This window comes from Ambystoma mexicanum, chromosome 1q, assembly GCF_040938575.1.
Source record: "Ambystoma mexicanum isolate Mex_15411 chromosome 1q, UKY_AmexF1_1, whole genome shotgun sequence".
Classification (NCBI taxonomy): Eukaryota; Metazoa; Chordata; class Amphibia; order Caudata; family Ambystomatidae; genus Ambystoma; species Ambystoma mexicanum.
The window spans coordinates 201764354-201780458 of record NC_090922.1 but is presented as its reverse complement, the minus strand read 5'-3'; the positions used below and the strand labels follow the sequence as shown (position 1 = coordinate 201780458).

The 16105-nt window shown below is 46.8% G+C and overlaps 1 protein-coding gene and 1 long non-coding RNA gene across 3 annotated transcripts in view; one reads left to right on the top strand and one right to left on the bottom strand.

The window, feature by feature from the left end:
* The window catches only part of GRIN2D (glutamate ionotropic receptor NMDA type subunit 2D), a 1678351-nt gene that overhangs the window by 716100 nt on the left and 946146 nt on the right, over positions 1-16105 (top strand). For both annotated transcript variants that reach the window (XM_069637325.1, XM_069637330.1), the window contains exon 3: positions 7496-8088. In XM_069637325.1, coding sequence (XP_069493426.1) covers positions 7496-8088 — 593 coding nt within the window. The remainder of the gene's footprint in view (positions 1-7495; positions 8089-16105) is intronic.
* Positions 1-16105, bottom strand: part of LOC138526530 (uncharacterized) — a 618058-nt gene that overhangs the window by 345592 nt on the left and 256361 nt on the right. The window lies entirely within an intron of this gene.

Sequence of the window (16105 nt, the reverse complement as noted above, 5' to 3'; positions counted from 1 at the left end):
AAAACCAAGCTGTGGACCGGTCACGTCCTCTCAGGGAAACATAGGGCAGCCATCATCGAGCTCAACGCTGGATCACACATTCATTCCTGTAATGCTCCACTCTTAGTCTGACCAAAACTGTTCAATCAAGTAGAACACACTGTCTTGACATTCCTCGACTATTTAAAAATAAAAAAAAATAAAAAAGTATATTACTTTTCGTTAAAGAGGAGACCCAACCACATTACAAATGTACAATAACGCAGTTCCATAACCCTACATAATATATCTCCCATCGCTCAACAACAATTTAGATCTGCACCCAGCGCACCCTACCCACCCCAACCTTCCCTCCTTCCCTACCCAAATGCCTGTCTCTACTCATTCCACCTCACCACCTCATAGAATGCCACCTATTACAGGAGCTGCTTATAGCAGGAGTGCCAACTAGGACCGTATCTTCCAGAGCTCTCCCCTAGGCCAATCCCATCAGAGTCCACAGGAAGGCATCCCGACGCATCTCCCATCCATTCACATCCCCCCTTTCACCAAAATCCATCTCCTCAAGGTGGCGTATCATCTGAATGGAACCACAGCGATTGGGTCAGGCAGTTGCAAGCCATCAACGCGTCATCTGCCCCTCCTCTAGCTTTCATCAAAACTTCCATTTGCAGTGCCCTGTCCATCTAAGCTAAGCCAATCCTCCACTTAGCCAACACAAACGCTAAGTTCACACATTTTAACTCATGTTGTAGGACCTTCGCACCTCTCCTAGGATATATCCATGTGACGAATCAACTTCCTGGGCACCTGTGGTCCAGGGGTGAATATCGGTTTCTAAACCATCAATCATCCACACACCTCTTATACACCAGGAAGGATCCGAAAAGATTGGCATAACGAGCAAATTATAAACCTCCTTGTCCAAGTTTGGTAACATGGATGGAACAGCAGGCTTATCTCCAAAAGGTTGTGAATCGTTTGTTATTTGCAACACAGCAAAAATACAATGATTACCCAGTGATAAAATGGTCAGTGCAGTCATGGTTGTATCAAAAATATCTACTTTATTTATATCACAACAGACAGTTCTGGCAACATTACGAAATAGAACCTACCCTGTAAAGGAATGCAGAGGATAGACAGTTTCAAAGAAGGGAAAGGGATGCACTCTGGATACTGACAGGAGGGTAGTCGGTATGGTTAATAACAACAACCGTTTAAGGCTTCTTGGCTTTAGCACCAAGGGAGCAATGGTTCTTAATTTGTCTCTAGGGGCCTTCTAGGAATGGCCAGGGTGACAGGACCACAATGCACCTTGTGCTGTAGATGTTCTTAGTGCTCGACAGGGTTGAGTCAGCTTCAGGGAGGTTTGCAGGCTTTTGCAACAGAGTTCAAGACAGGAGTCAGCTGCGGTATCAGGCGGCAAGACGGGTCGGTGAGCAAAGCTGAACAAATGGCTGCAGGATGGTCTATACGTAGGCTTGGGGTCAGGAATCAGTGTCTCGGTGCTGATCACTGGTTCCGAAGCACTGGTTGAGACATCTTGGGTGTCTTTAAGCATCAGCGGCTTGATAATGGTCAGTATTGCCATCTATTGCGGTATCGAGGAACTCGATTGGCTTGAAAACGTCCTTTAAGGTGGACGTCGGTAGATGCTTGTCGAGCCACTTCTCTCACCTTCTTCAATGGGCTTTTGTCATCCTTTAAGTCAGACGGCTCACAGCTGTAGAGTGTTTTGCAGGCAGCTGCCTTGTCTTTGATTGTAGGTTCAGAGACCTTCTGGCCCTTCTTATACAGGAAGCTTGTTGCAGAGCTTAGCAGGGCAGCTGTGTGCTGGCTCAGTACTGGTTCTGGAGTGACTGGAGGGTCCTCTGAGTTCTGTGTCTCCCTCTGTTCCCTGGGAGATGTTCAGGGGTGGAATTTTGCTTCCTTCTTTGGATATCCTGGCCTTCCTTCACTGGCAGAAGATGTAAGGCAGACTGTACCTTCAGCCAGGGTCCAAGGATGACTTCTTCTTTCTACTTCTTGTGAAGCCTTTAGATGATCTGCTAAAGAGGGTCTCCAGCCCTCTTTTAAAGCCAAGTCAGACACAGTGATTTATTTAGGCTAAGCCTACCTTAATGAACCAATCCTGGGGTCCCTACCAGCAATCTCCTGTATGTGTGAAGTCATAATCAGAGTGCTTTTCAAAAGGAAAGGTAAGGGGTGAAAACAGGAACAAAGTGTGCTCCAGAATTAAAATGGTGGAACACTTCTCTCAGCAGAAAGATCTCTGGCCACACACCCTTGTGATACTAAGTCCCACCCATCTTTCTGTCTGTTGTTTATCAAAGTGTATCTCTGGTTAATGGTCCTCTCTATATGGTCCCTGGTAATGCGACAGGTCTACCTTGAAGCTGCAGTGAGATCAGACTCTTTGGCTCTTGCAAAGCACATTCTCGTACCTTATGAATGGCATCCTCCTAGTGGGGTGGCTTACTGTAAACAGTAGCCCCAGACATGACAGCTCACAGTCATTCATACTGACAGCAGGTTGACACAGCTACATATGAAAGGTTGTTGAATTTCCTGTCTACTTTGTTACCCTCTGCAGTGTGGGCCTGTTTGAAGTACCCTCTATTCGTATATTAATCACTGCAACCAGCTACAGGGCCTAACAAAAGAGCAGCATGGATCCATTGAGACTTTGTTAGTTAATCAGGTTGGCCATGGCAGGGGGAAGCTTGTTCCTCCCACTTCCTGGAGAAGACATAGTGTACTCTTGGTTGTCACATTCCAACTAAATATGACAGGGCAGACTGTGCCTGTAGGCTGTGTCCACCCAGAGTACACAGGTCTGTGCTTTTATCATTGTGTGAGCATAGGATAATTTGTGTGGATTAGCCCAACACATTTTCCTGAGGTTGATCTACCATTGTTCCATTTCATTTAACATTTCAAAAAGCCCATGAGGCCACACGCCGATTATTCAGATGGTTGAATTACTCGCAATTCCCCATAGGCAGACCTAAGACATACAAAGGGAGTTCCCAATTTTCAACTCAGTCAATTTTATCATGCGCCCCACCCCAGAAAGTTTGCACAACATGGCAGCCCCAAAACATATGTAACATCCCTGCTTTCTCCTGGATGCATCTATAGAAGCGGGAGGGATGGTTTGGGAACATCCTGCCATCCTTACCGGGGTCAGATACACGCTGTGCAGTACATTATATTGCACCATCTTCAATCTAGTACCGCTCGACCCCTGCCAGGTGTTAGGCAGAAACCTGTGCAGTTCCCTTAGGGACTACTGCAAAAAGTTTAAGACTACAGGAGTAAGCAGTAAACCCAATTGGTAGCAGTCTGCATCACCCAGATTTACCTGGTAGCTGTGGCTGAGCAGTCAGACTTCTCTCAAGAAGAGTTAGGCAGTATATAGAATATACACAATAGGGCTAAAAATACAGAAGAACAAGCAAACACTGACCAGAGCTTTGATATAAAAGTATATAATTATTTATTTAAAAACACACTTGTAAAAATACACTGGCACTAATATGTCAAGCAAGTTCAAACACAGTCACTATAAGTATATACACCTCCCTAGTTAATTATTCGACAAGTCCAGGTTAAGACACCACTTATTTAGCAAAACAGAGGTGAGCGCGTAACCGTAGATAGCACTCCAATAATTTGTTTAAAAAGGGGGAGAAAAGGCAGAATAGTAAAAAACACAGTACCAACACTTTTAAGAAACCATAGGTCCTGTAGCGACTTCTGAAGTTCCAGTCCCCAAAGCCCTGCTTTTATGCAGCAAAACCCCATTCATCAGCCTAGCTGTCACTCAAACATGCTAAGTGGTGAGCCGGGTGGCTCACCACTGGGCCAATCACACAAGAGTGCCAAGGCAACTCATTCCAGGGTGCCTAATCCCCTCCCACACATCCTGTTGACCCCAGACAGAGTGGCACCATTTGGAGGGCTTCTGTGGAGAAGCCCGCCAAAAAGTGGAACAAAGGGCTCGACTTGGGTTAGAGTTTCAGAGGCGAACACAAACACCATTTTAAAACCGAGTCCTGGCAAAAAGACCCAACCGGGGAATAAATATTAAATAAATAACCCGGCGGTATCTTTAACATTGCACCAAAAAGTAGTACGTTTAAAATAAATGGGAAAATCCCATAGGAAATATTCTGGTGGAATATTTTGCGTGGTATCCACTGCCACCAGCCAGAAACTCGACAAGGGGGGACTGGCCAGTGCCCCCTTAGGAAACAGACCCAGGGGCAATCGAATTACCCCTACCAGTACTTCCACAATATGATGGTTTGTACTGGTTCTGTTCACAATTTGAGAATCTAAAGCCAATGGTGACTTTACATGCCCTGGGAGACCGTAGTCAGTCCCAGTGTATGGAGTCTATGTTTGGGGGTCACTATGACACCCCTGTGTTACTGCCCTGAGGGTGCTGTGTAACACACATACCAAAAACACATGAAGCCCTATGGGGTAAAAGACCCCATAGCCCATAAAACACATTGACAGTCGAAGGACATTCTCAAAGCCAACCATGCAGATCGTTGAATTACTCGCAATTCCCCATAGGCAGACCTAAGACATACACAGGGAGTTCCCAATTTTCAACTCAGTCAATTTTATCATGCGTCCCACCCCAGAATGTTTGCACAACATGGCTGCCCCAAAACATATGTAACATCCCTGCTTTCTCCTGGATGCATCTATAGAAGTGGGAGGGATGGTTTGGGAACATCCTGCCATCCTTACTGGGGTCAGCTACACGCTGTGCAGTACATTATATTGCACTAGCTTCAATCTAGTACCTCTCGACCCTTGCCAGGTCTATATAAGAGCCCTCTCCCAAGTAGCTTCCTCTATTACCTGATTGAAATCTCCCTCCCAATCTGCATACACCGAATGCTCACTCATGCTACGAATATCAGATAGTGTCTTATATCAGTGCGACACTACCCCAGAGTATTCAGCAACATCATACAAATGAGTTAACAATACGTCTTTATCCAATTCATGCGACCGCGTTGGCAGTTCCTCAACCTTAAAGGAAGCATGTTGGTGACAATCCACTCGCGACCCATGTCAGTGAACTGTGGAATACATTTCTGGAGACATCCCAAGCCATGAAAACTCTTCTCCCTTTTAGGAAACTGATCAATGCTGTTTGTGGTGCATTTCATTATGATCAGAATTGTTTAGGTCTTGGGTGCCTCATTTAGGGTTTGAAGCAGTATTGGAGGCAGCTTTTGGTGTTGGGGGGTGGATAATAGGGTTCCAGAAGGAGGATGGGGGGGCTTACTGGCTCACTTGGCACCACTCCAAACCAGTGGTGGAGCCAGTGGGGGGGCCAGGGGGGAAGTGGTGGCCTCCCTGGCTCCACCACTGGTTTGGAGTGGTCGCTATATGCCTGAGGGTGGTGATGAAATAGGGAATTGCTTCCTTATACTCACAACAGAAAGAAAAATAGCAGGGCAGATCTACTTTCCAGAAGCAGCGGGTAGTTGCGGGCACAATCCAATAAGAACACAGACGGATAGAAAGTTAGCAAGCACTGTGATGAGTGAGACATAGCTTACTCCAATTCAAGCAAACTGAATCATTCAATGTCAAATTTTGCAAACACAGAAACCCTTTCTCAGACTCACTGAAGCAACTGAAAAATAACTCTCCACTAGAAAGTGTTTTATCTCCACTTGCCTGTTGATCACTGATTTTTAGTGAGAGTTTTTTCATAAAAGCAATGTTGTGTTAGACGATGTGCATACTCTGCCATCTATGCATGGACATGTCGATAAATGATATCTTTGCACTTAATTATCACCCTGGCAGGGTGTATCATCCGGCCTTCCAACAAATCGGGAAGCTCAAAATGCGTGCTTTACCTCATGGTATTGTCCGTTTTCCGAGTCTCTCGAGCAGCGGTAGTCTGCCATCTTCCCTGACAGAAAACAGGGATGTAAGCCTGTGCACCCTCCTCCTGTCTACCCCTCCCAATCTGATCACCCTGCTCACTCCACCCAAACCCTACCCCCCACCCCACTTACCTCGTGCTACCTCGTCCCTTAATGACACCTTGAGCACCCAGCAGTCCAGTACTGCCCTGCCCTGAAAATTGCTGCCATGGAAAGAGAGAAGGGACTATGTGTAGTTCCCTTCTCCCTTGTCCATGGCGGCCATCTTGTTTTGTAGTCTTGTTTTTTAGGTTGAGAAACGGCAACCATGCGGTTTCTTAACTTAAAAAAAAAGATAACCATGGCCTGACCTGGTATTGCAGCCACATATATATTGCTTAAATATAACCAATCGGTGAGCAAATAAGTAAGTCATGATTTATTGTTCAACAATGTCTTATATAACACTGCATTATCCTTTCTGTCTGGTTCATTATGCATCCATTCAGCTTCACATGTATCAATATAGTAGCTATTGGTACTGTCACATGCATGCAAGGGACAGCATATGGTGCCTACAACATATCATACTATGTTGTGAAGTACAGTGGGTGGAAAAACCTGTGTTGGGTTGTCTTAGAGGGGATTCTCAACTCTCTGCTTGAGAGCGGCTATACTCCACCAGAAAGCTAAGTGAGGTGAAGTGACGTGGCGGTTCCCGCAGCCTGGCCAAAATAATAGTGGTTATGTACCAGCACAGTTGTGGCAAACCTTATCGACCTATGCCCGACCGTTGTTATACTTTAATTGTCCATGTTTACGATATGGGGGAAATAAATAATCTACTTAAAATGTACTCAGAAAACTTGCTGTCGTTAGTGAAGGATTTTAAGAGACATCATCAAATGCGTGTACTGACTTACCAACAATTGACGCAGAATGAAGAATACCACAATCGCCTGATGAGCAATCCAGACTGTATTAAATATACTTGCTGTTAGGATAATCCAAGCATACACCCAACATCTCTATTCACATGCAATGTATCTAGGACGTACATAAAAAATGCGTTTCTCACACTTTCTTTCTACTCCTTTCCCTCACACATTTCCTTCCTTCCTTCCTTCCTTCCTTCCTTCCTTCCTTCCTTCCTTCCTTCCTTCCTTCCTTCCTTCCTTCCTTCCTTCCTTCCTTCCTTCCTTCCTTCCTTCCTTCCTTCCTTCCTTCCTTCCTTCCTTCCCTCCCTCCCTCCCTCCCTTCTTTCTTCCTTCCCTCCCTCCCTCCCTCCCTCCCTCCCTCCTTCCTTCCTTCCTTCCTTCCTTCCTTCCTTCCTTCCTTCCTTCCTTCCTTCCTTCCTTCCTTCCTTCCTTCCTTCCTTCCTTCCTTCCTTCCTTCCTTCCTTCCTTCCGTCCGTCCTTCCTTCCTTCTTCCAAACCCCTTTAACCTATGTATGTATTCTCTCTCTGTCCATGTACTTAGTCAACTGTTACCTAACTTTTTCGTCTGTTTTTGTGACTTTCATTTCTTTTACTTTCTCTCTTTCCTTTTGCTGGCTCTGATACCCTGCTGCCCAGCTTCACCAAATATCCTTTCTTATCTTTCCATAGGAGAAGGGGTCTACTTTCCTGCAGCTCGGTTCTTCCACTGAGCAGCAGCTCCAGGTCATCTTTGAGGTCCTTGAAGAGTATGACTGGACAGCCTTTGCCGTCATCACTACCCTCTTCCCCGGCTACGAGGACTTTGTGGACTACATTGAGTTGTTGACTGACAGCAGCTTCATTGGTTGGGAGAACCGAGGCGTGCTGACCCTCAACCTCACCGATGACCCCAGCAGCTCCCGCCTAAAGCGCCAGCTCCGCGAGATCTCTGTCCAGGTGCGCCTTCTCTACTGCTCGCGGGACGAGGCAGATGGAGTCTTCCGGGCTGCCCGCGAGGCTGGCCTTACAGGTCCCGGCTACATCTGGTTTATGGTGGGCACCAACCTCGGTGGCACAGACTACATGCCGGAGCACCTGCCCGTGGGTCTGTTCACTGTCTTGTCGGAGGGCTGGAAGGACGACCTCCGCCACCGTGTGCAGAATGGGGTGGCAATTATTGCCAAGGGAGCTGAAGCTCTGTTCAAAGACTATGGATTCATTCCCGAATTTAATAACGACTGCCGTGCCCCCAATCTCACCCAAATCAACGAAAACCTCCACAGGTAAGCCAGTCTACCACGGCATGAAAAATGAGTTGGCGGTGGGTGGGGTATTGAAGGAGGCATGCAACAGCAAAATAAGTAGCAGAGAAAAAGGTAAGACTGGTATGGATTTTATAGATGTTGAAACATTTCTAGATTTAGCGTTTCAGTAGAATCTGATTAACTCTTTCAGGAAACCTGCAGTCCTCCAATCACTGCTAATTCTAACACCTATAAAAGGCATCACCTTTTGACACTCATTCTTTGATATCTTCTCTGATAGCTCCATAACCCTATAGACATAGGCCGGTTGGCATGCAGACTTCCAAGTGTCCTCGGAAATGTCTGAAAGCTTTGGCTCTCCAGATGTTTAGGTCTACAACTTCCATCCGCCTTAAGTCAGTATCACCAATGGTGAGGGATCATGAGAGTTACAGTCCAAAACATCTGGAGGGCTGCAGGTTGCACACCGTTGCTCTAGAGAGGGCGTGCTATGTTAAGTATTTTGCTTTTATAGCACTGTCTTTGCTCTTCGGCCATGTCAAAGTTCTAAAGGTGAAGAGTATAGAAGATGGCGGTTTATCCATGGCTTAAATGACAAGCCAGCCCACCTTCTCTTCTCACAAACCCAAGACTGCTTTATCATCGCAACACTTCTCATGTACCACACCACTCGTTCTCTCTTGGCAACCAAACCTGACCCTCCCCACCCACATGTGCCCAGGTATCTGCCTTATTTCTGAGCACCTTCAAAATGGCAGCCAAGCTGCAACTCCTGTTTACCCCATCACCTTTCCACCTCGCCCACCCTATGGCTTTCGGCACTGCGGCAGGTACCCCCAAATCACTCATGACAAGCAAATCGTGTTCTTCCTCGCTACTTATACAAATGCACAAACATACAATACATCATAGACAAGGGGAGCTCATGATCACCAAAGACCCACCTCTTTACGTCGTCCAGTTCAGCAGCCAATGAGTAGTCAGAGAACTTCTCGATTTAATAAATGATGAAAGATTTGTGGGTTTTAGGCTAACATCTGGGAGGTCAAATGTATGAATTGATTTTGCGTTCGGAAAACCAATTCAATGCAAATGAGTTGATTGGGTTGAAGCAAAATCGTTATTATTTGCAATGTGCAAAGGAGTCCTTGAAATTCACAATTATCATTGCTAATTAAAAAGTGCAAAATGCAGTGTTTTGTGGGTAGCAAGGGGGAGGCCAGTGGGGGACAGATTCTTTTCTACGTGTGAGTTTCAAGTCAATCCACGATGATTTTCAATGTCACCCAAGGCAAGCGGTAACCATTCATAATTGAAAAGCGGCTCAGGTTGGGGCAAAGGGGTGGGGTATTCATTTACCAATGGAAAGGGGTTTGTTCAGCACTGCTTCCACTCCACATGGTGCCGTGTTTGACTTAAGGAGTACAGGAGTTGGCCCCAAGACTGCTGCCTGAACCCCAACGGCATATCAACGGCGAGCGTGATTTTTATTTGCAGGACCGGAAGCAGCAAGATACAATGTGCATGGCAAATGGCTCAGTATATTTAAACTCATTAACATGGCATAACATTTCAGACCACTGACCCTTTTAGGAATACCTGTCAAAATGAAAGGTGCACCGTGAATCCATATGCAGATTTGGATGGTGTATGCCCCGCCCACAGCCTCACAAGACTCCACCCAATTGCACGAGGCTCCGCCCACAAGTCCATATATTAAGTGTTTTAGCGTTTCATTAGATGGTTGCCATTTAATTTTACAGCTAGGTTTGTTACCCCTCCGAACAGTAAAATCCTTTCATGTGTTGTTTTCTTTTAGAATAAGCAGTCAAAAATGCATATACATATTTCTGACAATTATTTACATGGGCATTTGCCTCATTGATATTAGTTGCGGATAGCTATGATGCTTAAATCAATTAGAATGATTGAAACAATGCCATCCATAGTTACATTTGCCTCGCGGGAACTCGGGCAACGCGCTTGCCCGGGAAGCAAGACGACACGAAGCAAAGCAGGTTCGATCCCCGGGTCCGGTCCGTGCTTAGAAACCTCTGCGTATTAAGCGTGTTATAAATGACCCATCATAGCATATCATTGTGCAGTTGCATTGTTTTTGTCAGTATGCCCGAGCTGTTTTGCTTTTGCAATTTCATCAGAAGCTCCAGGTCCCTATCAATGTACATGAGGAGAAACCTGTGCACGAGAATCCTGCATGCAGTCCGCAGTCCTTAGTCCTTGTTTGGTGAACAGATGGGTCATTCGAGGGTTAAGAACAAACTCCCGTCTGTGAAGGGAAAGCGCACCTGCAGTGCTGTGGTATGCCCGGAAATTGCCTGCACGCTCGAACTGAAGGCTGTGCTGGGTGTTTCAAGATAATACACCCTATAGAGTCAAAGGAAGAGGGAGGGAGCCTGCTGCTATTACAAGCGGCGGATAACCCGGCGACTCCACGCTCTTCCCCGGAGACCCAGAGAAGAGCGTACAAACCTTGAGTCTCCGGGATACACCCTCAGGTTAGGCAGGTATCATCTGCTGCTGTGCACAATTTAGCATAATTATTGACGTTTTGAAATATTCCACCTGCAGAGCAAACCACTTCAAAGTGCAACTGAGAACACAGTGGAACTGGGATAATGAATTGGTCATGAGTGTTATGGGGGCGAGCTGGCCATGGACATCGTACCAGCTCCCCCGTACGATGCTCTGGGACGCCAGAATCATGAGGCGCAGTGCCTCAGAGGATTGGAGGGTGGGGGCTGGCTATGGACATCGTACCAGCCCCACCCAGATGTGCTATGGGACACCAGCACAGATGAGGATTCCCTACCTCGATCGGTGGCAGGTATGGCCCTGCCAGCTCAGGCAGACCCTGACTGTCTGCTTGGCAGAGGCCCCCATGGCAACGTGTCCTCCAGGCCCTGCTGGTTCAGGGTGGGCCTGCAGGCCACAATAAGACACACACGCTCAGTACATGCTGTTATGGAGTCTGCAGCCGTTATCCCTAACGTGCCTGCTGGGCTCCCTTTTATTAACTTGGGCCATGATGTAAAAAGGACAACACAGTTGAAAGGGACACACTCCCTTAAAGGGGCAACCCATATAGGAAGTCCACTCTGTAACAATGAGGATACCAGGAAAATTAACTCTTTATGAAGCCTGGTTACAACTACATGGGCTTTAGGGCAGCAGTGTGACAGTAGTGTGACAAATTGAATTCTACCCTCCAGGAGTATGAGGATGAGTAGAGGCTAAAACGCCCACTCAACCCTCACACTTCTACAAACCAAGATCTAACACAATCATGAAGGTAAAACTGGCACAGTAAAGCGATACACCTTCACCTTTTGTGGTCAGTTGGGTAGAGGAAAGGCTATAATCTTAAGAGGGGTGTGAATGTGGTTCAGTAGCAACACAAATAGCGAAGTATAACAGTCCAAAGCAAAGGCATGCCCAATCAAGGTTCTATACAAATATACACTTTAATCAGAGACACTAAGTACAAAAATAACTAGCTAGAACACACCATAAAACCCACCCCTGTAGAAGAAACAGAATAAACACAGATAGAATTGATGCAGCACTCAGTGATGAGACAAGGGGAGAAAGGCATTGAAAAGACCACATTGTTCAAAAGGATATGTATTTAAGTTGCAAAAGGAATAGAAATGACCCAGCCAGTTTCTAGGGCTTCTCGGCTTCGACTGTAGTGCCGGCTCAGGTCGCAGATGTGGGAGCCGTAATGGCCTAGTGGCAATCTGGCATCCAGTCCGGGGTCAAACGGAAGGTGGCTGTGGTCTCGAATTGTCAACTTGTGCTGTGCAGTCCAGGCGGTCCTCAGTTTCAGTTGAAGGTCATGTTCGACAGCAGTGAGCTGGTACCAGGAAGTGAAGGCAAGTCGTGTCTATGCGGAGGCTCAGACGTCGCTGCTCGGGGAACTCCAGGGTCAGGTCAAATGACTTACAGGAGCAGCAATGATGAGGATGGTGCTTTGGATGGGTGCTCGGGTAATGCAAGGCAGCAGTGCTTCATTTAGTCAAGCCGAGGCAATGACACACTTTAACAGGCACAGTACAGCAGCAAATGGGGACAAACAGCGTTCAACGGTTCAGAGAACAATGCATGCCAAATGTCAGCATCACAGGGTCCTGCTAGATCGCTCGGTATTGAGTGCGCTCAAATCACGGCTCGGAGTGGGTTGGCGTGGCCAACAGGGCGTCAACTGTTCTGGCTTCCAGATGCTGTGAGTCCCACTCCAGGGTCTCGAGGGCCAATGCCAGTCTTTTTCTCATGCCCCCAAACATGGAGGAGGCTGGCACACACTGCTAGGGCACCTGCAACATGGGGAGGTCTTAGGTAACAGGGAGGCTGGAAGAGAGGCATGGTTATGCTCCAGCAGCAGAGTTCATCCCCGATGGTCCCTGGTGGTGGTTATGGGACAGAACTGGAGGAGTTTAGTGAAGACTGCTCTCCCAGCAGGGTCCAACAAAATCCTCAGGATGGTTCTAGATGATTCCAGATGATTCAAAGAAGTGGTGGGAGACCCCTTCTTTTATAGGGAAAAGTCCCCAGTTGATTGGACTAAAGCCAGCCTGCTTTAAGGGTTCAATCCCTGCCGTTGAAATGTATGGACCTTGCCATTATGATGTCACACCCAAAGTGCTTTGCTCCAGAGGAAGTGGAGGGGGCAGGAAAGAGAGAGAGACATAGTAAATCAAGATGGCAGAACCATCCCAAAATTGTATCGATCCCTCTCTGGCTACTAACCCTGCCCCTTTCCTTCTCAATAGGATCAAAGGCCTTTAGAAATGCAGCCCCCTGGCGTGAGGACTGGCTCTCTGTAAATGGATGTGCTTCTTGGTTTCTGTTCCCCGGCCATCGTCCTGTTGAGTGGCAGTGGAAAAGGGTGTTACTTGCCTTTACAAAGGAACAAAGAGAAACAATCACCCAAGGCTTCAGTCCTGTCAGTGGGCAGTGGTGGGCCTTGACTGGGAAGGAAGCACACAATCCTTCCACAGCTGAACTGTGCCCAGAGAGCTGACACATGTGCAACATCAATGTAATGTGGCTGCAATGATCATAAGCAGGGGCATGCAGCATGCCTTACCCAGGCATGGCTTTATTCTTGCAGTTTATTCTGCCACCATCCAGGCTACCTATGGTCCTTATCTTTTGGGTGCAAAAGCACGTATCTTAAGTGCGGCCGCTGCCTGCGCAGCAGGGACTTGGCTGTCACTGCAGCTGTCAATTGGGCAGCTGTGACCTCTGAACCTGCTGTGTGCCACTTGTAGAGCAGGCGTTGTAAATCAGGAAACTGATGCAGCAGGACAAAGTTAACACTATGCTTTTGGCATGGCACCTATGAAAGGGGAATCTGTACAGCAGATGGCCGTTTCAGAGATGGAATTACCCGCATCATTTTATTATTAAATAAAAAATATTTAAAAAGGCCTTTCACGTTTCACACCCTGGCCAGATGACAATTCATCACAAGTCGCCTGGTCTGGATTCTCTCATGCAATGTAGCTGACGTGGTGAACGACTACCTTACTCTGAACTCATCTGACTACTAGGGCTTTTTTTAATGCACTTGGATTTAGGAATCCCCTCATCTGAGTTCCCCAACAGTAGATTGATCATTACTTTCAGAAACAAACAAAACCACAAAGACAACCAACGTAGGCCACACGCTTAACAAACCGCTTTCAGTTGCTCCGCTACCGGAGGAGGTAAATGAGCTGCTCCTGCAGTACAGTTCGTATATTACCTCCATTTATTTGGAGGTACTCCTGAAAATGAATATGTAAACAACTGCACCTGCCATAATCCATGGCTTGTATCATAACTCCGCTCATTGCGTTCTGAAATCAGGAAAGTGCAGTGCACCAAGGAGAAAAATCCATGCTCCATCTTTTTCTACAAGCACCAGTCTGTGTGCAAAGCCCACAAAATGGTCTTCATTGAGGCAAAGAAAAGAAGAGGTATCAACTTAAGCAATGGAGGCTGTAGATAATGCCCTTCCGGCTCTCTTAAGTGCTTTAAAAAATCTCGGGCACCCCAGTGCTTTTTCTACTCTGCTGGTAGTGTGACCAAACTTATGCAATGGAAAACACTTTTACTCAATAGGATCAATGCCGTTCAAGCCAAGGCGATTTCTGGGAGATCTCCTCCTCTGAGTTTGAACAACTTAGATGGACCTCCATCTACTCAGCCCCCCTTTTGGCACCCCGCTTCACCAGGGACCTTACGGTCTTCAGCCAAGTTTCCATCAAACAAACTACAACAACAATGAATAGCCTCCACATCACCACATGTCTATTCTCTCTTTTTCCGACATGTGTAACTATTCTAGAAGCCATTCACAGACATCATTAACATCGCCTTCAAGGAGGGCGTTTTGCCCCATTGACCCTCCCGCAAGCAATCACCTCTTACTGATAAAGCCATAGTCTGATTAGCAATGTTCTTACACTGGTAAGGATCTTAGGGTTGGCAGCCTTCATTCAGCTACAAGCATTAACCAAGGAACATCAAGGTCCTGGAGACGGGCAACCGGTCTTTAGGCCCCCGGCCTCACCTAGACAACCCTTTTTGACATTACGGGCAATCTGCTGAAAAATATGGATGAGGCAGAGGCTGGCCTGGTCATGCTGTTTATGTGGCCTTAAACAGCCTTGTACATGCCATACGGCTTGAGAGAGTGGGTGAGGTGGTAGGGAAATGAAGGGTGGCAGAAAGCTTGATTGAATCCTTCTTGATGGGCTGGCAATGATGAACCACTCTGGGTGGGCATTACCCGTTTGTGTCTTAGGTTGATTGTGGGCGTGCCCGAGAGCTCTTGCTCATTGCTGGTGATACTCAATATTGATATCAGCTCCTTGCATAATCTGCTCCTTCCGGAAGTCATCCAGTGCAGCAATTTTCCAAAAGGCACCAAGGTTATCCTCAGGCTGGTCAGCAACCCTTTACAAGGTCAAAGACGTGTTCAAAGTATGTGAACAGTGGATGGATAAAAAAGGAGCTGAGCCGAGATCAACCATAACCAGAGCTATATTTACTGCACTCTTGACAGGCTAATCCCCAAGCCAAGATGCTAACATATCGGTTCCCCATCTCGAATTTAGCAAATCCTGAAGCGAGTAAAGATGAAGCCCCTGGTGTCCCCTTTGACCCTACCCTACATGTGCCTGTTCATGTTAGCCCTCTCCTATCCGCAGTAACTACGGCCTATCCTCAGGAGCAAACTGGACTATTGTAATATCTTCTTCTTCTGAGCCTCTGAAAAGATTAAGAACCTACTCCAAGTCGCACTGAATTCTGTAGCCGGGATCGTTGCTGAGGAGCCTCGACATGATCACATCTTGCCTGTCCTCCACAGAATCCATTGGCTTCCTGTCGGGAGCAGTGTCAAATATGAGCCTCTTACTTTAAAACGCAAAGCCTTATGCAGCAATGTCACACACATATATGTGGGGTAAAGTCAGCTGGTACGTCCTTTGGCACATGTTCACCTCCAGCAACACAAGCCATGTGATTGTTCCTTGCAAGACTTAAATTGTGGTGGAGGGGCTTTCCATGGCTCAGCCCCAGCACTTATTTCTGAACTCCGGCATCTGTTTTTAAGCCCAGCTTGATTTAGTTGTGGTGTTTTGGCAACTTTATTATTTTAAATGCCAGTCATTCATCGTAACATAACAATCAACAGTGTGCACTGGCCAGGGTCTCTACATCCTGTGCCGGCTCATCGTTATTCATAAACCTGATGACCCAGGTTGGCAGGGCAGGACTATTTATCAATTTTCATGAAAACAATGAGATGCAAGGTGACGTTCCTGGGCACTGATGCTGGCCACGTCCACACATTGCTCCACTCAGCTTGCATGACATTGCTGCAAATTCTCTAGTGTAATAACTAGTGGGGTGGGTTGACAACAACAGGACAGTCACCAGCCAGCAACCCCAACACAGGGGCAAAGTCAATGAAACTACCCATATCGAACACAAGTGCCAGCCTATTCAAGACGATCTTGCTGCA